The sequence below is a fragment of the Lissotriton vulgaris genome, chromosome 1_2 (genome assembly GCF_964263255.1).
Source record: "Lissotriton vulgaris chromosome 1_2, aLisVul1.2, whole genome shotgun sequence".
In the NCBI taxonomy this organism is placed as follows: domain Eukaryota; kingdom Metazoa; phylum Chordata; class Amphibia; order Caudata; family Salamandridae; genus Lissotriton; species Lissotriton vulgaris.
In genome coordinates this window covers 30,343,489-30,368,481 of record NC_141686.1, presented here as the reverse complement: position 1 = coordinate 30,368,481, position 24,993 = coordinate 30,343,489, and the positions used below count along the sequence as shown (strand labels likewise).

Here is a 24,993-nt window from a genome sequence, read left to right as displayed (position 1 = left end):
TCTTTTATGAATTCGTCCTGGAGGGCCCCGTACTTGCACGTTATCGCTAACCTTCTCAAAGCTGCGACATAGTAGTCTATGGATTCACCTGCTTCTTGCTTCCTTTGCTGGAAGTTGTAGACATCAATGGAGACGCACACCGCTGGACGGTAGTGATTGTCCAGATCCTCTATAGCATGCTTAAAGACGTCAACGTCCGCTTGTGGTTTGGTCGTGGGCACTAAGTTAGTGAATACTCTTATCACTTCTGGGCCTAGGTTGTGCAAGAGTATCCTCCTCCGCCTCGCACTGGGGAAGGCCTCCCCATTTTCATCTTACAGGGCCTCGAGGTAATTTTTGAAATATTCCCTCCAGTCTTCCCATTTCATCTGGGGTTCACCTGGGTTGGGAAAGAACGGGATCGGCGCTGTGAGCGATGACGCCTGAGTGCTCATTCTGGCCTGCTCTTCCGGTTCCGCTCCCTGGCCTCTTGGGCTGCCTGGTGCACTTGCGCTCCCACCTAGCGTCTGATTCAGTCAGGGTTCTCCTGTTCCCCCTTCCCTGTGGTCTTCTAGTTCTGCCAGGGCCTCTGTGGGGCAATATCTACCCCCTTCTGTGCTTCTCTGCCTGGCTGCCGCAGCTTCCGGCCCCGGTGCACGTAGTGGGTGCGCCCGCTTCTTTGCGCTTCTGCCACGTTCTCCCTGTGACTTTCCAGCTCTTCTGGACGTTTTTTTCCCCACTAGTGATGTCCCCCTTCGGGGTGGGCCTGTGTGGCGTTGTTCCCCTTGGCCGATGCTGCTCCTCCGTTTTTTTTGGGGGTTTTTTTTTTTGTATTTGTGCACTGTGGGTAATCCCACTCCTCGTCGCCACTGTGAAGTTGCTAGTTGCCCTCACGCAATAAGGAGGCAGACTCGGTAGCTGGGAAAAGAATTCTTTATTTAAATTAAATGTACGCGGGAGAGCGCAGAGCGTCTTCTCTCTTCGGTGCTCGCGGCCACTCTGCGCATGCGCACTCACTCAGGACAAGTCGTCTTTGCGTGTTGGGTGGTGACGCAACCCATAAAGACTAGAGCGCAACTCTACAGTTACTCGTGCTTGCTCCCCTGCCCCCCTCGTTGCTTGTGCTTGCTCTTGTGCTCCTACCCTCGTTGCTCGTGCTTACTGTCCTGCCCACTCCTCGTTGCTCATGCTTGCTGTCCTCCCCCCCTCGTTGCTCGTGCTTGCTGTCCTCCCCCCCCCCCCCTCGTTGCTTGTGCTTGCTCCCCTTCCCCCCCCCGTTGCTCATGCTTGCTGTCCTGCCCGCTTGTGCTTGCTGTCCTCCCCCCTCGTTGCTTGTGCTTGCTCCCCTGCCCCCCCTCGTTGCTTGTGCTTACTCCCCTGCCCCCCCTCGTTGCTTGTGCTTAGTCCTGCCCCCTCTCGTTGCTCGTGCTTGCTGTCCCCCATCCCTCGTTGCTTGTGCTTGCTCCCCTGCCCCCCGTTGCTCGTGCTTGCTGTCCTGCCCCCCGTTGCTCGTGCTTGCTGTCCTGCCCCCTCGTTGCTTGTGCTTGCTTCCCTTGCCCCCCCCCTCGTTGCTTGTGCTTACTCCCCTGCCCCCCCTCGTTGCTTGTGCTTACTCCCCTGCCCCCTCTCGTTGCTCGTGCTTGCTGTCCCCCATCCCTCGTTGCTTGTGCTTGCTGTCCTGCCCCCTCCTTGCTTGTGCACGCTCTCCTGCCCTGCTATTGGCATTGTAATGACAATGCCATTTATTCATGTTTTTTTTTAAACATAAATAAAAATATCATGAGCAATGCCAATAGCTCTAACTTTAAAAATGCCGAGACCATTGCATTTTAAATGCTTGTTTACTTTTCATTTAAGAGGCTCGTTCATGACATTTCTTGTGACATAACGAGGGAGGACTGTAGGCTCTCATATGATGCTGTGTGTGAAACAATATGGTCAAGATTTAGGATTGTCTTTTAAACTAAGTATTATTCCTGAGGCATGAATGTCTTTTTTCCCTTTTTTATGTATTATATTGTGTATTTTTATAAACGTATTTAGATGCTGCGTTGCCTACTTATTTACTGTGCCATTAATTTTTCTGGACATTGTTTTCCTTGGCTCTTGTTATCATAACACGTGTATTTGTTTATAGCTGTATTGGTTTTTGACTGCTAGATGGAATTAGAGGAATTAACATTTAGTGTAATTTAATAGATATGAATGTATTCCCCAGTTCACAGCAGTGTTTGCTTAGCTGTGAGAAAAAATGTGTTTGTGCCGGTTGTAAACGTTCCCTTCAAAACTATTTTGTGCACAGTCTAGTTTCTTCTTCTTGACAAAGACTTCCAAATATATGTTGGCTTGATTGCATGCCGTTCAAATCCAAATAATCTTACAATGTTGTGATTTCTTTAAAGGAGCAGAGACGTAACAGGCAATCTAGAGACTTCCCTCAGTCCGTTTCACGGGATAAGGTGAGAATTGATATTTGTGTCTGAAAATATGATGGGTGCTGGGGGTGATATTTCAAACATTTTCCGCAAGTTAGATGGGAGATCCAGTGTGAATAGCAACGTTCCATGTCACTGACACCCATAGTAAAAGTGAGGTTCAAATTGAATACAAAGCAATGATGTGCTTTTTAAATGAATAATCTGACTATTTTCTACTTCCTTCTCTTCTTTCTTTCATATCATAGTATGTGAATCAGTGGATCTCCCTTTTCTTAGCAGCACAACAAACCAGTGTACCTTCAGAATGTAGAAGTGTTCTTTTATTGTGCTGTTGCTGATGGAGCGCTGCATATGTAGTCTTTGATGCATTAACTAATCTGCACTTTTTGGGGGTTTTAAAAGATTTCTTAGCAAAATCACTGCATTTAACCTTGGTAGTTGGAAGGATTTTATTTCATGTGGGAGGTGAACTCATTTTGAAATCCTTCGACATGAGTGTGGTCTATTTTGCTCTTCTATTTATTACTGATAGCGAGAAGTGTTTCAGGTAGTAACAGCAATTGAAGACAGTCCGCTTTTTCTAGTGTGGGAATTGTGTTAACAATTGCTACGCCTCTTTACTAGGCTTGATTACTTCCTTGTTTCTCAGGAATTAGCCTCCAATAGTACAATCGAGCTATTTCCAAAGGTCATGTCCGACCATAACCCCCTAGTGATTGAGCTAGCTATGGAGCTACCTTTCAGGCAGACACAGTGGCCTTTCAATAGGGCTTACTTAAGCGAGGCAGATTATATCCGGCAGATTGGCGATTGGATCCCCAGGTTTATAGAAGAAAACTACGGAAGCACTAGTTTAAGTGTTGTGTGGGACACACTGAAAGCAGGGTTAAGGGGAGAAACAAACAGATTTGGGTGGGAATCTCCGAGGGAAGAGAAAAACCTGCTACAAGCATTATATCAAGAACTAGGCGCAGCTGAGGCTCCATTGATAGAGGCGCTGTCTGCTGTTATAGATTTAGAGACGGCACAGATAAAAGTCACTGTCGCAAAAGCTGCTATCACTCAAATATCAGTTCAGAAGGCAGCTGGTAAATATGTGGCATGGAAATCCCGGGTGTACGAGAACAGTGAAAAAATAGGGCACCTTCTGGTGACACGCACCAGGGAAAGAACAGTGTACGCCATGATAAGAGAGATCAGGGATCCGGATCTGGGGCTGGTGACTGAGACAAAGGCCATTATCACGGCATTTCAGAAATTTTATCAGAAACTGTATACCGACGATATCAGGGGTGGGAGCCAGAAAATTCAGGATTACCTAACAGGAGTGGCCTTGGGTCAAATATCTGCAGAAGAGGGAAACCAACTAGAGGGCCCTATCACCTGGGAAGAACTGTCAACAGCGATAGACCAGACCCCAATCGGCAAAGCCACGGGACCTGACTCAATCCCAGGGGAATTTTATAAAACATTTAAGAAACACATTATGGGACTGATGCTGGAAGTCTTTCAAAGGGCACAACGGGATCAGACTACGCCAAACTCTTGGAAAGGGGCATCTATAGTTTTCCCTAAGAAAGGTAAGCCAATTGAGCAATTAGGATCCTACAGACCAATAAGTGAAGTAGTGTGGCTCACTGGTTAGAGGCGGCAGACCCGAGAGCAGAGGACGGTCCGGGACCAGGGTTCGATTCCCGGCGCGGCAGGTTTCCGGACCAGGGTCAGCGGACTTGATAATTCTCTCACCTCGGTGCCCACTCTGATCAGCGTTCACACTCGGCAACTCTGGGCATTAGCTTGCCTCATCTTCACTAACGGCCCCACCAGACTGCCGGGGATGCCTGGTCTCACCCTGGAGATACCCATTAAGGGACCATCTCTCAGGGAAGCCAGGAAGGGTTTCGCAGCGGTCGAAGCGCCTTGGGACCCTACCGGTAAGTAGTGCGCTATATAAATGCCAATACATACAATAACCCTGCTGAACAGTGATTTAATGATCTACTCAAAAATTTTAGCAAACAGACTCTCAGTGGTTATAGGTAAACTAGTGTCTCCGTTTCAGCACAGATTCGTACCTGGAAGAGGGACTACAGACCACATAAGGAGGCTGATCACGCTATTTGATCTTGCAGGAGTGTCAGGAGACCCTGTCGCGGACATACTTTTAGATGCCGAAAAGGCTTTCGATAGGGTCTCCTGGCCCTTCTTGTGGGCCACTATGGCAAGGCAGGGTGTGGGCGAAAGCTATATTAACGCAATAAGGTGTATGTATTAAAACCCTGAGGCAATATGATGGGCGCTTAATCAGATTTAATTAAAATTACCCGCGGATCGCGTCAAGGGTATCCTTGTTCTCCACTATTATTTGCTCTATATATAGACCCCTTTATTAGGACAATAGTGAAGAACAATGACATCTGGGCAGCTCAAACCATGGGAGGAGAAGTAAAGATCTTAGCCTATGCAGATGATCTCGCCATAACAACATCTAACCCTGCGGAGGCAGTTAGGGTGGTAGAAAAAGAGGCCGAAAAATTTGGGGAAGTTTCAGGCTATTACCTGAACAGGGAGAAAACCATGATCATTAAAAACTCAATGGTAAACATGACTGATAGCAGGGTTACAGAGAAGGCTAGATATCTCTGGGTGGAAATTACAGCAAAAGTGGACGAGGTAGTACAATGTAATTTGGCGCCGCTACTATCTAAAACCAAGGCAGACTTCAAGAGGATGAGCAACCTCCACTTGACACTAATAGGAAGGTGCAACGTTATCAAAATGATGTTTCTGCCTAGAATTTTATATTTTTTTTAGGTCAATCCCTCTGGAAGTAAATAAAAAAATGGCTTTCTGCCTTTAACCAAACTATCTCCAAGTTTTTATGGGCAGGGAAGCACCCACGGAGGGCATTGAAGTATATGACTGTAGCTAAGGAACGGGGGGGCTGGTCGGTCCCTGATATTCAGATATTTTATAGGGCAGCTAATCTCCAGCCGCTGTCTGATCTGCTGGGTAGAGGACACATCGAAGCCCAAGTCGGATCCTACCCCTCCATATACAAATTATTGCTTGGGGAAGAGGCCCACGGTTGTCTGACGCGGCATATTGATCTTGCCTACTTCAAACGAGTTAAATTCAAGGTAACGCTAGGTGCTTTTAAAATTTGGACCTCAGTTAGGAAAAAATTTAAATTAAATAGGATACACAGGTATACCCCCCTACAAAACAATCAACTGTTACCAGAAATTTTCCACGATGGCTATATGGAATCTTGGAAGGGGATGAGGCTCATTGGGGATTTAATAAGGGACAACACAAATCTGTTATTTGCTCTAATTAAAGAAAAATTCCGTGTGGGGAATATTCACTTTTTTAAATACTTACAAATCCGGGACTACCTTTTTAAAAAGACGATCCAGGGCCATAAAATTCCATTAATGGAGGCAGTCTTAGGTTCACCAGGGGCTTCAATTTCTAAACTTTACACATTACTTAATGATATAAAGGAGGATGATCTCGTTAAGCATATGGATCAATGGCAAGAGAAGGTGCAGGCTGATCAGGGGGTCTGCGAGGACTCTTAAACATTAAGCTCTACTGCAGCTATCTCAGCTAATATTCAGGGTCTGTGTTATAAAACTTGGTTTAACCTGTATATTACTCCAGCAAGGATATTCAGGTGGGGAGGTACTTCTGGTATTAACTGCTCCCAGTGCGGAGAATTAGGCGCCGATAGTGTGCATATTTTTGCTACGTGCCCCTGTTTAATGGTTCTAATTGGTAAAATGGGTCACTATGTTACACAAATAATGGATAGGGATATTGTGTTGTCACCACAGGTTATACTGCCTGGCGTAAGCAATCGGGGGCTGCCATCACCCAACAAGACGCTGGTCTATATTATGATGGCGGTGTTCAGGCTTACTATAGCGACAGTATGGCTTGATAAAGAACCCCTATCAGTTCATTGCTGGCTGGGAAAACTGCTGGCCACATACCACTGGGAGAAAGAAGTTTATAAACATAAAGGAGTTAGAGCCCGTAAAAAAGGGGCAGACATATGGGCTCCAATTAGTTCATGGATTAATGATTCTATATTTTAACTTTAATTTTGTAAACTGTTAAGTAGATAACTTTGCCAAATGTCGGTTTTAAAATAAAAGATTAATAAAAAAAACCAATTGCTACGCCTAAAGTGTTCTGCAAAACTCCAGAATGACTATTAAACTTTAAGTTCTGTGCTTTTACTGTCTGGTTTAATTTTTCTAAATTGACCACAAGGTTGTGATTCTGATGTTTGCAGCACAGATATTTTCATTTTACTCAACAGAGCAGTGATATTTGTGGACATATTATAGTTCTGTCACTCCTTTTCTTTTATTAAATATAAATGCTGCTAACATTCTTATTGTAGTTGCTGTCTTTACTTTATTAATGATCTAGACCAGGATAATATGAATGAAATCTTTCACAAAGGTGTAATTTTATGTATCCACCTTCAAACTTTGTACAACCTTTGAAAACCAATTAAAGCAGATGCGAGTAATAAACAAATTACACCATTCAGAAAGGTGGAAGCTCACCTGTGCCACCTAAGAGACAACTCGGCTTGGCTTGGATGCTTTATCTGGGGTCCCTAAATTCCAGGGCAATTACTTTGGCTGACTGTAAGTGAACCCTAGATTTCCAAGTGATGTCCTCTCTTCGTATCATTGAAACTATAGCCTTTGCACATTAAATCTCATAGAACAGCCTTCTCCGTATTAGAAATAACTAAGCAGGACAACTGCACACCAACAATACTCTGCATACCCACAACCCTTTCTGCTCTAGCTGCAACCATTAGGTACATTTTTAGTTATTAGTCTAATTCTCCCTCCAGTTGTAACATGTTACTTTTTTATTCATATTAAAAAGTCATTTTCGGGAACGTTCCAAGGTATATTCTAAGGGCTCAGCAACTATTTTCTGAAAATTGTTATGAACCTCTCCTTAATAGCCCAAGAGCACCCAGATGCTGAGATGACTGGCATTGGTTTTGACACACTCCCAGCTTTATGGAAGATGTGTGGGAATGGAACAGAAATTGACTCCTTAGCCATGGACCTGGGAAAGCTCCATATAAGGTGGGGCAGTGAGGGTACATACTGCTGTGGACTCCTCTGATGTCCTGTGTGGTGGGGGCTGTTGAAGTGGTGAAGCAGCACATGAGGGAGAGGCTACAAATCCTATGGACTCTCTGGAGAAGGACAAATCAAAATGATTGTAAGGAGGCTATGAGACGAGGAAAGGCAAGCATAAGTTGAGGAAGTCCAGCAACGACGAATAGGAAACAAGCAAATGAGTGACAAAGCCAACTAATGGTAATTAATGGGCTGGCTGTAAGCCCACCAGACTCGCAGTATGTTTTTCTTAAACAGCTTGTGCTATGTGGTAGGCTTGACCTAAAAAATGACTCATCATTGAAAACTAAACCACAAACATCCGTCTTTTGAAAGTCGCTGGCCTTTTCAATAGTATATTTTGCCTCTATTTCATTAAGTTCGCTATTAGAGTCAAATGGCTAGAACTTAGGAATGTGACCACGTAAAGGATGTTTTTATATTAATATGCACACATTTTCATGAATAATACAAGAAAAAAGCCTCAACGTATAGCATTAAAGCAAGAATGTACAACACAGAAGTTGCCAAGATTAATACGTTCTTGAAATGTGCCCTTACCAGAAACAAATGGCAAAACTAGTGAATGTTTGTCCCTATATTAATAGTGAAAAATGTCCCCATTGTCGTTGATCCCACAGAAGATTTGACTGTGAGAAGTGGAGGTAACAGACCATTCATCTACTGTAATCCGCATTTAAATTTAGTGTTTAATATAAGGTAGACATGTCCCATAAAGTAAATGCCATGCATTTGTTCAGGTTGAATTTGTTGGCTGAATAGCACTCCGAATCCTCTCAATAAGCAACACGCTTGTCCTCCATTTCACTTTTTTCACATGAATGAGGGAATCACAAGAGAGGATTCTGTTTAGCTTGACCACATTACAGCTGAAACTGCATTTTTGCTTTGTTTTTCTGCACTTCTGTCCCTTAAGCAATCCACACCAAGGTTTAGAAAGTTAAAGTACAGGAGACGTGCTTCATAGTGACAGATTTGACGGAGATTAGACATGATGACGTGGGGGATTAAGTTATTGTTTCACAAAAAAAAGTTTTTTTCTGCTTTAGCGTACTCGACCAATAAAAGAAAAAAACTGCTAATTGAAAGTACACTGAATGTACAGATTTTGTTGGGCTAAGTTTAATTTGCTGCTTTAGTTTGTAAAGCTTGAGGCATTTTAAAGTTGTAACCCAAAAACTAAGCAGCCGTTGATCATGAATGTGTTAATGTCTATGCGATTAGATTTTACACTGGGTACATTTGAGAAAAATTAAAAAAGGATTCTTATTGGCTATGTGGCCCTAATGTTTAGAAATATAATATAATCTAATAGGCTGGAATAACTGAAATATTATTAGGTGTTTTACAAATGAGGCAACACTCAGCTTTCCCGGGTCTTGCTTGCATCTCTGCCATGAACAGCCAAGTCAGTCATGTGTTCACTGAAGGACATGACTGAGACTTGAACTAGGACTGCCACATCACCTACAGAGATATGCTGGCACACCAGTGTAGGTGGGATTGTGAAGCAGAACCTCCTTCTTGGTGAAGGGCTCACTTGGAGAAGTCAGGAGGGACTCTTCGACTACCTAGCAGGTCCACTGCACTCCAGACGTCTGAATACAGCTGTAGTGCCAGTGCCTAGCATTTGAGTCTCTTGCCTGGCACAGGTTGACTGGAAGGCCAGTCGCTTATTTCTCAGCAGAATTTTGGAAACCCTCAACCCGAGGGAGCCCCAGATTGCTCAATAACCCTCAAACACATAATCTTCTAGAAGGCTGAGGACTTCTGAAAGGTTGTGTTGGAGCTTATGCAAAGCTTAGAGCATTTACTTCTGCTGCCCAATACACAAGTGGTATGGTTTTTGATATAGTAGAAAGTCATCTCACTTACAGATTTTTTTGGCCAGTTACTTGGATGCTGAATTTAAGTTGGTTAAAGGGTCTGACAACGGACTTAGTTCGTTTCATTTAATAAGAATTTATGGATTTTCTTAAAGTGTAAACAATTGAATAAGCACATAGGATTTATAATAGATCTATATTGGTGGGTAAGTTAATATCGTTTCAGACAGGTAATGGAATATCTTCACAGTCTGACGGTTTCGTGTAACTAATTATGACATGTATTGCTTATAAAAGATAGCAATAGGTAAAACATAGTATAAGGTAAAAGCATGAGAAAAGGATGGAAGGATCAGACAAAGGTATTGAGGTTAGAAACCTGGTTATGTCTGGCAATCCCCAAGGTGAGGGTGTTGCACGTGTGATGTAGTGAAGAAATATATGGTTAGCATATATATGGAGGCAACGGCTACTTTCAGCCACCAAGTTCACATTGGAGATCTGGGAGGGGGCGACTAGGGCGATAGGCTGGAGACACACACCGACAAAGAAGACCCCGATATGGCACTGTACTTGGCTGAATGAGTTGCACAAACTCCATGGGTTCCAGAGGTGGCACGACATTGGTATCTCCGTGTTGGGGGACTTGTTGAGGAGGGGAGAACTGAAGTCCTTCCAGGTCCTTAGGGGGCGAAATTTGGGCTCCGCCACACACAGTTTTATAGATATGCGCAACTGCGACTTGCTGGAGTATGCACCACTGGAGGGGTGATTGTTACAGGAACACATTCCGTGCAAGGCAGTCAGTCTCCCTGACCTACAAAACACTGATCAATAATACCCCAGATGGGTTAGTAAAACTTGGAGCATCTTGGGAACAGGATGTTGGGGAGTTGGATACTGTGGATTGGGACACAGCCCTGATGTACCCGAGGGAAGTGGCCATTAAGTCCCGCCAACTACTTATCCAGTTAAAATCCTGCACAGGGTCTATTACGATAGGGTACGCCTACACCATATGGGAAGGGCCAATGACACGATGCCTCAGATGTGGACAGGAGGGGGGGGGGGGGGATTTCTTTCAAATTGTTTGGCAGTGCACGAACATACAACCGTACTGGGCAGGGGTCCTGAAGGAGGTGGATGAGGTTTTAGAGGTCACCCTACCATTAGATCCCAAATTGGTCCTCCTAGGTATTACGAATGATATTGACCTGGGTCGCCCGCGCCTGATTGTTCTTGTTCTGGCCATGGTGGTAGCTAAGAGGGATGTGGCGAAGGCGTGGGGGGCCCCCACCCTGCCAGGGCTCGATGTGTGGAGAAGGGGTATGGACTTATATATGGCAGCAGAGAGGGTCACGTATAAGGCGAGGGGGTGCCCTAAGAATGTGAAGAAGAAGAGTGTGAAGGAAATAGCAACGATATCATGGTTTGGATGGAGGACTGTGAACCGGAGGGGTGGTGTACCTGGCTGCATTTTTTGGGGGCCGGATTTAATTGGGTTTGTGATTCAACATTCTGGGGTCCACGAGGAAGCGCTGTCAAGCCAGATGGAATGGAGGATGAAAATGTAATTTGCTGGGAGTGGGGAGGAGGAGGGGGGAGTCGCAGGGGGGTGGTTGACGTTTTTTTGTGACATGCCAGTTATGTTTTTGTCTGATAAAGGAAAAGCAAATAATTTTTTTTTTTTATAAAAGAGATGCCAGGATCACACTAATTCTCCTTCACTTTCTTGAGATATACTAGGACACCGCAAGTGCGAAGAGATCACAATAACAAAGGTTAACCCTGTTTTGTGTAGTTACTAGATATGACCGTGCCGAGTGGGATGGAATGGGATTCCTAATCCAGCATCTCCCTGAGCAATACAAACAAGCACAGGAGATCGTAGAGAAAGGGCAAATGATCTTCAACACCACCCTCTGGTGTGTTCTTGATGAGGCAGACACCGCTGCAGAGGCATAAATCCTTGTGTCTTGATCCACGGGCATGCTTTGCTCTGTCTCTCTTGCTTCAAGCCAGAAGTCCAGCAACATCTGCTCACCATGCCGTTTGATACGGAACACCTCTTTGGTCCTCAAGTTGATCAGATGCCCAAAAAAATCAAGAAAGATTTGGACACTGCCAAAGCAATGGTAGCTCTCCAGTCTCGATCGCCTTGTGTGACTTTTCATCCCTCACCATTCTGGGGCGGCGCTCAGACCACCTCCACAAAGACCTCCATCTCCTACCAGAGGCAGCATCACAAACCACAATCCTCTTGGGGTTACACAAGACCGCCTGTGGTGGAAACTATTACAAGGGCAGGGGTAGAGGTGAGGCAGCTAAAGGAACCCCACCGCCAAGCAGTGATGTCTTCTCCTTGATCAGACAACACCTGTCAGGGGATGACTGCAGGGATTCCTTCCGCAGTAGCAAAACATCACCTCAGACCATTGAGTTTTGTCCATTGTAGAGTTGGCTTACTGCCTGGAACTCTTTCCTGACCACCAAACATCCCTCCACCCTTGCAAACACTCCCTTACACCAGATTACCAGCGACAGAGCCATGCCTACCACAGTCCTATTGGCAAAGGGAATTCTGGTGTTGGACTTGCTACATGGGCGTCTGTACACACCTTCAACCGTTACTACTGTCTTGATAATCAAGTACTCAGGCAGGGCCATTTTGGCCACACAGTCCTGCAGAACTTGGTGGTGTCTGTCCCTCCACCTTTTGTGAGGTACAGCTGTAGTATCTATTCAGCAGGTGATCAATCTGCATTTGGAAGTATCCATCAAAAGAACAAGTTAGGTACATTCAGTAGTGTGGTGGATGCTCTATCTAACTGCATACTCCTCAGCACTATGCCTCCTCCTTGTTCTCTGAAATGAGCATTTGAGATCCTAAAAAAGATTTTGCACAGTCACAATTGTGCATCCGATACCAAACTTGCCTATCTTACTAGCAAACGGGCCTATGACTCCCTTTGTCGGGCTGCACGTGCCAACTGTTTCCACATCTATTTTACAGGCTAACAACTGTTCTAAAACCTTGTTTAATATGTTCAAGGATTTATCTGGCTCAACCACTTTACAACCTCCTCCCAACCTTAATTCAATACAATGCGAGGATCTTGCACAATTCTTTGTCAATAAAGTCGAAACCATTTATTCTATGCTGGTTAGCACTGCCCCTGCTTCCTCTCCTTTACCCACTGTGCCTGCGATTGTCTGGTCTTGGCACCCGAAAATCACACTGTGATCTACTGTCCATTGCAGTCTTGCGACAAATTGACCCACCCTCTCTTAACCACGTCTTCAATTGCTTAATACATCCTTAACGACTTCCATTGTTCCTTTAGATTGGAAGCATGCAATGGTTGTCCCTTTGTTAAAAAAAACTAACGCTGATCCTGCCCTTCTTTCTAACTTTCGTCCAATCTCTCTTCTTCCCGCTCTCTCAATGATTCTTCAGAGACACATTAATGGGCATTTGTCCAAGTTTATTGAAACAAATGGGCTTCTGTATCCCACCCCATCTGGCTTCAGGACCTGTTATTCTACCGAGTCCACTCTGCTTGGGGTTACAGAAGTGCTCCGACAGAACATCGACGTGGACAATACCATGGCCTTGGTACTGCTTGACCTGAGTGCGGCCGTTGATAAGGTCTCTCATACCGTACTCATAAAGGCCCTCCAACTCTCTGGTGTTACTGGGACAGCCTTGAGCAGACTTAGCTCGTTCCTCACAGATCACACTTTTCAGGTCTTCTCATGTACCTCTAAATCCAAACCTCATCTCTTGCCCTATGGGGTTCACCAGGGTTCAACTCTCAGTCCCCTACTGTTCAACATTTATATCAGACCACTGGCAACTTTAGTGGAGGAATCGAGGTTGTCGCTTTTTCATACGCTGATGACACCCAGATCCTTTTCTCTCTCTCAGCTGACAAAACTTCAGAGCCTTCGGCACTTAGATCTGGCCTCTGCAAAGTTATGGCTTGGATGAACGCCAATTTTTTAAAACTTAATGGCGATAAAACAGGTTCTGATCCTCTGCAAGGATCGAGGTCTCTGGAGCCCTCAACATTGGCCACCAGAAATGGGTACGCTTCCACAGCCCTCCCCTCAGATGGCCTTTCTATTCGGCAGCAGGCTACCAAGGTTGCCGCCACCTGCTTCACCATTCTGAAATGGTTGAGGAAGATTGTGTGGATGCTTCCTTCCCATGCCCAGCGTACCGTGGCCCAAGCCGTGGTGACCTCTGGGCTGGACTATGGGAATATTCTCTATTTAGGTGTCAACAAAGAGATAACACGTAAACTGAAGCGAGTACAAAATTATGCCGCTAGACTTCTTTGTCGAGCACCCAAAACTGCCTCAACGTCCAGGTTGCTGGTCGATCTCCACTGGCTTTCAGTGGAGAAACTGGCCCTTACGTACATGTTCCGCATCAAGCATGCTAAGTCCCCTGGCTATGTGCAACAGCTTTCCTGCCCCTATGTTACCTCCCGTACTCTCAGATCCTCCACTCAAGAGAAATTCTGACTTCCGAAAGTTAGACTTTCTCGTAAGGGAGGGTGCTCCTTCTCTTATCTTGGCCCCACTCTGTGGAATGCCCTTCCACTGCCCCTCCGCATACAACCTGACCTTCTGTCGTTCCGTAGAGCCCTTAAAACATGGCTTTTCAGCCAATAGGCCTCTCCTTCCTCTGCTGTTCTTTGTTGGTGCAGGGAAACCCTTGGGGGTAGCTGTGTGCTGGTATACAAATGTAAATACATTTTGTTTTAAAGAATTGCAATCTGTCAATGTCAATCTGTCATAGGGACTAAGCCAATCTGTCATATGACATAGAAGACTCTCACAGGAGGGGTATAAATATATATATATATATATATATATATATACACACTTCATGTGATCTAGGCCGTGTCAGGCCGAAACAAGTCATGGCCATTGTAGTGACTAAACAATAAACTATAAAGAGAAGCACGAAAACAAGGGTTCTCATCAGTTTGTTTCCTGTGGGAGGGAAGTTGCAGAGAAAGGTGCAGTGGAATATATGTATGTGTGTGTATATATGTGTGTGTGTGTATATATATACGTTCTGAATAAAACAGGCTCTGCCCAGAATCAAATTTAAGCTTACCTCCAACATTCTGATAAACGGGTTAATATATAGGGCGAAAAGAAGGAGAGAACAGGGGCATCCTTGTCGAGTTCCCTTGGCTATCTGCACTTGTTCCGATCTATATCCCATTGTACATAATCTACTGTGGGTGATTGATAAAGCGCTTGCAAAGCCTGAATGTAGCCATTTCCGAATCCTTGCCAGTGCATTATCCCCCCTAGAAACTCCCATGATACTCTATCAAATGCCTTCTCGACGTCGAGCAGGACGAGCCCCATGCCTCTGGCCTCGACCTGCGCGACGTCGAGAAGGGTGACGACTCTGGTAATGTGATTAACTGTCCCTCGACCCGGTACAAAGCCATGCTGACGGGGGGATACTAGAGATGAAATTACTACTGCTAATCGATTCGCAAGTAACTTAGCATACAATTTCCCATCACAGTTCACCAGCGAAATGGGTCGATATGATCCAGGTAGTTCAGGGGGCTTATCGTTTTTCCTAAAGATAACTATATTTGCCTCTTGCCAGGATCTAGGTGGTGCGCCCAGGCGGGCTGCTTGAAAAGTAGCCAGCATATCTTCCCGCAAATTCTGGTAAAACACCCTGTAGACTTCAATGGGCAGGCATCGGGACCGGCCGCCTTGCCAACTGCCATACTAGACACTGCTGTGTCCAGTTCCTCCAAAGTGAATGGTTGATCTAATCTCAGGGCGTCATCAGTATTAAGATGTTCCCAAGGCAGAGGAGGAAGACCAAAATCCGAGGGCATTTCATCAGTCTGTTCCTGCCCATAGAGTTCTGCATAGAACTCTTGAAAAACTTTCATAATTGCTTGTGTATCATATACCATGACCCCCTGAGCATCCAGAATAGAATTAATTTTATAACCCTCATTTTTAGCACATTTTCTGTGCCAAACATTTACCCGCAGTTTCCCCATATTCATAGATTTGTCGCTTATAAACTTGATACTTAGCCGCTATCTCTTTCGCCCAGATCCGATTTATGTTAGCTTTACATTTAGCAAGTTTGTCCAATATAGTCCCAGTATCACTGTTCTCCCGCACACATACAGCTAACATTACCTCGGTCTCCTTTTGCTGCTCGTATAAATCCACTATAATTTGTTTAGCTTGCTTCTGAATATACAACCCATAGCTCAGAGCCTCTCCTCTAAAACAAGCCTTAAACGCATCCCAAATAATGCTCTCCATGGCTGAAAATCTATTTATCTGAAAATACGACTTAATCAAAGTCTGGATATGGCTAGTGAATCCTTGATCTAGAAGGAGCTTCCTATCAAATGTGAAAGCCTTTGCTTGCCTCACCAATGTGATGTTAGGAATTGTAATAACAACAGGAGCATGGTCAGAGTTAAGCCTAGGGAATATTTGCATTTGTGATTTAATGACCCACACTACAGAAGAAAAAAAATAATCTAGACGAATTAACTTATTATGGGGATAGGAAAAAAAGGTATATCCCGGGTCTTGTGGATACAATTCCTTCCCAGCATCGACCAACCCATGATCAATCAACAAGTTTTTAAGTGCCAGAAAGACCTTAGGCTTACAACCCTTATAATCTTGGTGTCCTACTTCCAATATGTTATCTGTAAGATGAATATTCATATCCCCACACATAATAAGAGGGGTTGGCCAAAGAGCCAGTTCCCCATTCAAATAATCCAAAACTCTCTCTTCATCCAGGTTGGATCCATACATCGTACATAGTTTAAACCTTGCCTTCCCAAGTATACATTCCAAGGTAGCCCACCCGCCATGAATATCTACTAAGGTCCAACCTGGACTGATCAATAATGGTCGTGCTAAGATGGCTACTCCTCTGACCATATTAGATTGTTTAGAGGCAGCTAAAATAGAATAGCCTAGATCTGCTAACTTATGCTTGCTGCTCCAGGGTAGATGAGTCTCCTGACTACAAATTATATCAGGTTTAATTAGTTTGATTTCCGTTTGGAGCCTCTTCCGTTTATCTAAGTTATTCATGCCACAGACGTTATAAGAACAGATTCTCAATCCTAAATTAGCCATTGGATATAATATTGCAAATCATTATAGATTGAGAAGGGCATTCCTAAAGAAAAAATAGCTGAATAAAAAACAACAAGAACAAAATCAAAAATCTTTATGGAACATTTTCCCCATTTATTCCCCCCCCCCTCACTCCCCCATTCAGCCCCCCTCCCTGATGCCACCCCCCTCCCCCACAAATAATCCCCCCTACTCTAGGCAAAAGGACCCTAATCCCTGTTGATGGTGAGCTGGTAGCCCTCCCTGAGAGCCCCCTCTCTACATTCAAAATAGTAAATACTTGAGGCCTTTCTTAGGGACACAATTAAATCAATATGTGTTACTACTAATACATCAATTATAGCGAGTGTAAGAATTCCTTTGCCTGCTCTTCAGAAGAAAAAAACGTTGGCTGCCCCTGATATATTACCTTTAGTTTTGCTGGGTTTAATAAGAAGACCTGAGCCCCTTTCGCTTGGAATAAAGGGATCAGTTGTCGAAGCTGCCACCTTCGCTCAACTGTCTCATGACAAAAGTCAGGTCTAACAAAAAAATTATCCCCTTTTGCCGCTCGCTTTCTATTTGGTCTTGCTAAATCAATAACTGCTTCTCGAGATAAAAAGTTATTTAATGAAATCAAAACAGCTCGAGGGTGAATAGTGGCTTGAGGAGCTACGTTAGACTGAGAGCGAATCTGAAATGGAAAGACATGCGCTCTTTGAATTTCCACCTTCCAATCCCAATGGGCTAAATCGGGGAATGCCTCAGTAAACAACTCAATCACGAAGTTATGAATATCTCTCCTTCAGCCCCCTCGGGAATACCCAAAATCCTGAGGTTATTGCGTCTCATACAATACTCGAGTTCGGATAGTTTCCAGGTGACATCGTCTTTTTGGTTTTTTAGCGTTGCCATTAGTCCCTTTTGTATCACAAGTTCATCTTCTAGCGTAGATATTCTACTTTCAGCTTCTCCAACTCTGATGCCAATATCTGTGCATGACTTGCCAACCTTTCTTATGACGTTTTGAAGTTTGCGGCAAGCTCCTGAAGTACGGGTATTCTCAAGTCTTGATTCAGCACGATGTGCCAACATGGTATCGTATATCATGTCCAACGTGATTTCTTTTATAGGGTCTGCAGGTATATCAATCCTAGCAAGGCCTGCGGCTTGATCAGACCCCTGAATAACTTGGGCAATCGAAAATGAATAGTCCCACGTTAAGTTATCCTCATAAGATTGTGATGTCAGATTAGGCAGATTGGATTTAGCCCTTATAGGGTCAGGTCTACACCGAGTATTGCCTTTCCGAACCGTTCCAATATAACTGCCAGAATTCTTGATCCTTTCATCACAGTCCTCCTAGCTTGGAGAGCCAGTGTCATACTCTGCCCAATCTCTACTAATATCTGCATCGTCAGACGAGGATGGATCTGAGAGTGAAAAAAAATGATCAATTGGCTCATTATGCATGCGCTCAATATTTTCAATATTTTCAGCCAAAGTGTCTTGCTGCCTGGGAGTAGTATCTTTCAGTGCGACACTGAACCCATCTGTGCTCTCTAGCAAAGTACCTTGAAAGTTACCACTATGCAATGGGCCCGGGACTACATCTCCCACAATCCCTCTATTTAAGGCAGTTACTTGGACTTTAGTCTGTAGCTCTTCTGACTTGCTGCTCCGTGATTCATGTACAGGGCACTCACCCATCTGAATTTCAGTGACACCCGGGGGCTCTCCATGGAGAGTTTCGTTGCTGAGACTTTCGGAGCTCATGGGAAGCGGTGCTGACAACGATAGTTCCGGGCTTAGAACCGTGGCACTCCCAGCACCCGTCATATCCACACCGACCGAAGGATCTTCAGCAACAGCAACAGACCCAGAACCAGAGCACGCCGTCACAGCCCCTGCCGCCGCAGATTTCTGTGAGTTTGTTTTCGTTTGGCGTTTCAGAAACAAAGACGCAGTTTGGCTCGTTTTGACATTAGTAGTTTTAATTTTGCTACCATTCTCTGCATTCTTTATCTTGCTGGGAGTTCTAGGTGTTGGAATGCTGGCAGAACTCGCAGTTGGTATATTGTCGGTCTTGTTGCTTTTTGCCACTGATTTTAGGGTTTGTTTAGGTGGCATTTTCGAGCGGGCGACGGACTGTGGAATTGGTGAGAAATGTAGAAAAATACAGCAATACAAGCAGTCGTCCGAGCCAAACAGCTTTGCGTGATAAGTTGAATAAATGAAATCCGAGCCGCCAAATCATCCCGGGTCTTCTTAATACCTCGGTTGTCGCACACAGTTCTTCCTTCTGTTGTAATTCTTTACTCCATAACTTGTGAGGCAGATCGACCTTTCTGTAATCGGGCCAAGACATAGGAGAGGGGGAAACCTCAGAGAGAGTTCAAGACCAGCTTACTCTGCCGTGCAGCCTGACGCCATCTTTTGCCCCCTGTGTCTGGGAAAAACCTCCTCTCATGGTCCGCAATGTACAATACACTGTGCTTGTATATGAGGACGATATAGCGGTTATTACTGCAGATCCGGATATTGCTCTCCCAGAGATAGAACTAGCAGAGAGATTTAGGGCATACTCGGGCTACAAATTGAACCCTTCAAAGACTCAAGTTTTGTGCACAGATCCTACTGGGGTTAAAGATCCAAGGTTGGTGGACGAAGCTGTTTATGTAGGAGTTAGATTGAGAACATCACTAAACGATCTGATTCAAGTTAACTGGGATCAGATTTTGGCCAAAACTAAAAAGGCTCTGGATGCTTGGCAAAGTCTACATCTTACATGGAGAAGTGTGGCTCACTGGTTAGAGCGGCAGACTCTGAAGCAGAGATCAGGCTCGAAACCAGGGTTCAAGTCCCGACGCAGCAGGGTCTTGGGCTCAGTGTCCGAGGACTAGATAATTCCCGCCACAGCGCCTACTCTAATCATGGGTCCCACGCTGCAACTCTGGGCAATAGCTTGCTTAATCTCCACGACGGCCCCAACAACACTTGGATGCCTGGCTTCACCTTGGGGGTGCCCAGGAGGGTCATCTCACAGGGAGAGCCAGGAAGGGTTCCACAGCGTTATACAGCGCCGGGACGCCCCGTTGCTGGGGCAGCTGTGCGCTTTACAAGTATACTACATTTACATGTACATTAGTAGGCATATCTAATTTGTTAAAAATGGTCATTTTACCCAGAGTGATGTATTTTTTTAGAGCAGTCCATTTGATGGTACCTACACCGCAAATGCAAAAACTTCAGTCGATATGTGAGAGATATCTTTGGGCCCCAGGCAATGTTCGAAGAGCATCTCGATTCATGACTCTTCCTTTAGTCCGAGGAGGATGGGCAAATCCTGATTTTGCTTTCTATCTTATGTCTTGTATGCTCAGTAACATGCGGATCTTATTAACAGGGGAAGAGATTAGTAATGCTGCTGAATCTCCCTCGATATATCAGATGAGCCTCGGCTCCGAAGCCTACAAATGTCTGTTTGTCCGAATTGATGGCAGTTACTATAAACGAACACGGTTTAAGACAGTAACAGCTGCTTTTTCCGTTTGGAAGCATGTTAGGAGGATTTTTCATATTCCTAGAATATCCTTTTATACCCCTCTATCTGCAAAACAATTGCTTCCACCTATTTTTCAGGATCATATAGCTCGTAACTGGCAAGCTAAAGGTATCTGTAATCTGGGAGCCTTCTTTACCAGTGAGGGGGGAATTATGCCCTTTAAGGATCTTAGAACAACATTTCTGTTGATAAATGCTCAATTTTTCAAATGTTTGCAAATTCGGGATTTCTTAGGAAAACAGGCTTCTTCTCTCATAGCTATTGATTTATTAGAAGCAATTAAGCAAAAAGTTAAAATAGGAGTGATGTATCAAATACTGTTAACATCAAGGGGCGACGATCTAGAGAAATCTAATTTAAGATGGAGAGAAAGGCTATCGGATAATTCTATCTGTGTGGAAGACTCGATTTGCATGGTCCGTAAGGTAGTCTTATCTGCCTCTCTAAAAGCTCAACATTATAAGACTGTCTTTAATTTGTATCGCACTCCGGCTGTGATGATGAAATGGGGGATAGGAATGCGATTGTTAATAATGAGGAATGTTTCCGATGCAAGGCACAGAATGCGGATATCATGCATATATTTTTTGTTTGTCCCAGGTTAGCTATCTTTTACAATCAAATTGAAACCTTTGTCAAATGTTATTGGTAGCACTGTTTGCTTAACACCTAGTATGATTTTGTTGGGTATAGGGGAGGAATGTACGGAGGGTCAAATACTTCATGAATTGCGATTCTCCTATTAACATGACCAGAGAATCTGGATTTCATTAAAGACACGGAGGCTAACATTATGCATTAATCTTTTTAATGCAGCTCACAGCCGCTTACATCACAAAGGTTAAGAATAGAACTAAATGACATAAGTGTCCATAAAAGGCGTGTGCCCAGATAAATCAGCCTCTTTTAGAATGCATGAACGAAGAACAGATCTTGAAACTTGAAGGAAGTATGCTTGAAACTTGTAAATCCATGCGGGTCATCAATTCGAATTGTCTGAAAGAAAATGAGGCAAGTCAAGAAAGGTACAAGGAAACCTTCAGAAGTAAAGAAAGGCAAGGTTAAAGGTATGGAACATTCAAAACATTGTAAACCAAATTAATCCTCAATATCCCTCAAGGGAGGGACGGGGGGGATAATGTTAGCCTCCGTGTCTTTAATGAAATCCAGATTCTCTGGTCATGTTAATAGGAGAATCGCAATTTCATTACAAGACAGGAGGCTACATTATGCATGTTGGTAGCCCTGAATCACAACATCAGAAACATGTTCAATTGGTTTACAATAATGATGAGCGAAGGTAGAAGCATTAGACCAATCAGCAGCTTTAAGGATAGTATCCAACTTACCACCTGACCAATATGATTTGCTGGCCATTGCACTTCTTAGTGAATGAGCTTGAAATTTTGAAAGGTCAATACCAGCGAAATTCATAGCCAATTTAACCCACCTTGCGATAGAGGAGGATGAGATGGGTTTAAAGGGTTTAACGTAGGAAACGAGGAGTTGATTTGCATCAGGGGGTCGAAGATTAGACATCCTGGAATCGTACTCCTTCATACAGTCAACCACACAGAGCTTTTTACAGAAATCAAAACGTGGATAGAAGATAGAATCAGACATGGTCTTAGTTCTCCTAAAAATTTCAAATTTAACACCGAACATCTCATAAGATCTATTGGAGATGTCTAAAGCTTTAACATCTGAAACTCTGCGACAGGAGATTAAACAAAGAAGAGAGGCAAGTTTGATTGAAAGACATTTTCTGTTAAGAAGGGAATTATCAGGCCAGGAGCAAAAAAGGTCAAGTAACAATTTAACATCCCAAACAGATTGATATTTAGGTCTGGGGGGTCTCTTAAGTCTGATACTTTTAAGGATCCTACAAACAATAGGGTTTTTACCTACCGTTTTACCGTTGACGATAGAGTGACCTGCGGAAATGGCAGACCTATAGCAGTTAATGGATCTATAAGAGAGGCCACTGTCGAAAAGTTCCACGAGGAAATTGACTATATTAACGATAGGAGCTTCCACGGGATCCAGGTCCCTTTCCAAGCACCAACTAGACCATTTTTTCCAGATGTTATTATATCTGTAGTGTGTTCCAGGTGCCCAAGATTCTCCGAGGAGTGTAAGAGCAGATGACGAAAGTCCAGACAATTGGTTAGATTGCCTGACACTTTCCAAGCAAGAAGGTTCAGGCTCCCTGAAAGAACCAGGTGGTGATCTTCTCCGTTTGCGTTTAGGAGGAGACCTTGAGAGGCCGGGATTAGGAGAGGAATGTCGTAAGAGAGTTCCAAGGCTGTGGGGAACCATGCTTGAGACGGCCAGAAAGGAGTTATCAGGACCAGGGAGCACTGTTCTTGTCTCACTTTCTGAAGAACCCTCTGAATCATGGCAAAGGGGGGAAAGGCGTAGGGTCTGAGAGGGGCCCAAGGTTGGAGAAAAGCGTTGACAGCGAGAGCACCCGGGTCTGGCATCCAACTGAAGTATTGTGGAAGTTGGGAGGACAAGCGACTTGCGAAGAGGTCCACATCGAAGGGGCCCCAGAGGTCGGACAGGGAATTGAAAATGGTTGGATTGAGTTTCCAATCGCTGAAGTCTACTAGGAACCTCGAGTTCCAGTCTGCGGAGAGGTTGGATTTTCCGGGGAGGTATTCGGCCCTCAGGGAAATCTTGTGTTCCAAACAGAACATCCAGAGTTTCTTGGCTAGGTCCGAAAGGTCGGCAGATTTCGTACCGCCAAGGCGGTTGATATACGAGACTGCGGAGACGTTGTCCATCTTCAGGAGGACGGATCTGCCTTGGAGAGATTGTCTGAAGCTCATCAGAGCATAGAGCCCGGCTGTCATTTCTAAGAAATTTATGTGGTGGGAAGATTCTGAAGGGGTCCATATACCACCAGTGTCCTGGTTGAGAAGACGAGCACCCCAACCGTGAAGGCTGGCGTCTGATTCTAGAAAGAAGTCTGGAGATGAACCAAAAATAGCTCTTCCATTCCAGGCGTCCAAATTGTCCAGCCACTAGGAGAGTTCCAGTTTGGCTTCTTCGTCTAGAGAGACTTGGTCTCCATACCAAAGTCCAGATCTGAGAGCTTTGGCTTTTACTCTCTGAAGAGCACGGTAGTTGAGGGGGCCAGGGAAGATAGCTTGTATCGAGGAAGAGAGTAGACCAAGGAGTCTGGCTAGTTCTCTCAGGGATAAGGAGTGATGTTTGAGAACAAATCTGATTTCTTTCCGAATTTTGGCAATCTTCTTCTTGGGGAGTAAGAGAAGACAGGTTGAAGTATCCCCGGTGAAGCCGAGGAATTCGAGAGATTTGGAGGGTAAAAGGATTGATTTTTCCCTGTTTATAATGAACCCAAGACTTTCTATGAGGTTCATAGAGGTTTGTAAGTCTTCTAGAATTTGAGAGTGAGATTGGGACATTATTAGTATGTCGTCTAGATAGATGATGAGACGAATACCCCTGGCTCTTAGGATGGAGACTATGGTTCTCATGATTTTGGTGAAACACCAAGGGGCGGAAGAAAGACCGAAAGGGAGGGCCTGAAATTGAAAAAGGCGATTGTCCCAGGTGAATTGGAGAAAGGACTGATGTTCTATTGCCATGGGAATGGTAAAATAGGCGTCTTTTAAGTCCAATTTGACTAGCCAATCTCCGTGGAGAAGAAGGTCTCTGAGCAGATGGATGCCCTCCATCTTGAAATGACGGTAGACGAGGTACTTGTTTACCTCTCGAAGGTTTATTACTGGGCGCCAACCCTTGTCTTTCTTTTTGACTAGGAAAAGGGTACTCACGAAATTCTTTTGAGACCAAGGGACCTCTATTATTGCGCCCTTCTTTAACATAGAGGAAACCTCTTCTTTGACGATTTCTAGATGCTCCAGAGGAAGAGTCATAGGATTGGGAGTAGTAGATTGGAAAGGAATCTCTGTGAAGTCTACTTTGAAGCCCTGAACTGTTTCTAGAACCCATGGGTCTTGGGTCAGGGATTCCCAAACATGAAGGAAATGTTTTAGTCTGCCGCCGACTTTGGGAGGGGAAGAAGAAAGGGGTGCACTTACTTGAGGTGGTGTTGTTGGGAGCACCACGAGCGGGAAAGCCTCTTCCGCGTGAGCCTCTTCCTCTTTGAGGGAAGTACTGTCTGGAGTTGGAGGGGTAGAAGCCTCTACCTCTACCGGACGAACCTCTTCCTCTTCCGTAGGTGAAAGGCCGGAAATTACCACGGCCGGAAGAACGGCCTCTTCCACCGGCCTGGCCAAAAACGCGCTTCATGTTGTTTTGGGCTTTGTCTAAGGCTGTAAAGGTTGCCACGTACTTGCCAAGGGTTTTGATCATATCTTGTCCAAAGAGGAGGCCATTAGTATTAGTTGTTGGCTCTTTCTCTGCAAGGTCCCCGAGTTTGGGGTTAATTCTGATGAGGACAGATTTTCTCCTTTCAATATTGAGGGAGGAGTTGGCATTGCCCAGTAGTACAATGGCTCTCTGGCTCCAACCTTTAATCAGGTTAATGTCAAGGGGTGTGTGGGAGATATGTGATTCCTCAGCGAGGTCTAGGATTCTGGTAAGGGGACCCAAGAGGTCAAGGAGGTAGTCTTGACATGTTTTAAGGGCTCTTTCTAGGCCTTTTCTTGGGTCCTTACCTAGTTTGAATAGGAACTTGATTAAGTCTGGGTCTAGATTGGGGGTTTGGCAGACTTTCCCCTCGATGAATGGACGGGGGCACTCGGATCTCATGGTGTTGCGAGATTCTCTTTGAAGAGAGTTTCTCAGCCACTTGGTGACAAACTTAGCTACGTGGTCATGGGGGTACCACTTTTTGCTGTTAGGGTGGGAGATGTTTTCAG

At 44.7% G+C, this 24,993-nt stretch overlaps 1 protein-coding gene across 4 annotated transcripts in view; it reads left to right on the top strand.

Annotated features, from left to right (window-relative positions):
- DNM1L (dynamin 1L) overlaps window positions 1-24,993 on the top strand; it is an 829,340-nt gene that overhangs the window by 582,597 nt on the left and 221,750 nt on the right. For all 4 annotated transcript variants that reach the window (XM_086952767.1, XM_086952765.1, XM_086952764.1 and 1 more), the window contains one exon: window positions 2,382-2,438. In XM_086952767.1, the coding sequence (XP_086808893.1) occupies window positions 2,382-2,438 (57 nt within the window). The remainder of the gene's footprint in view (window positions 1-2,381; window positions 2,439-24,993) is intronic.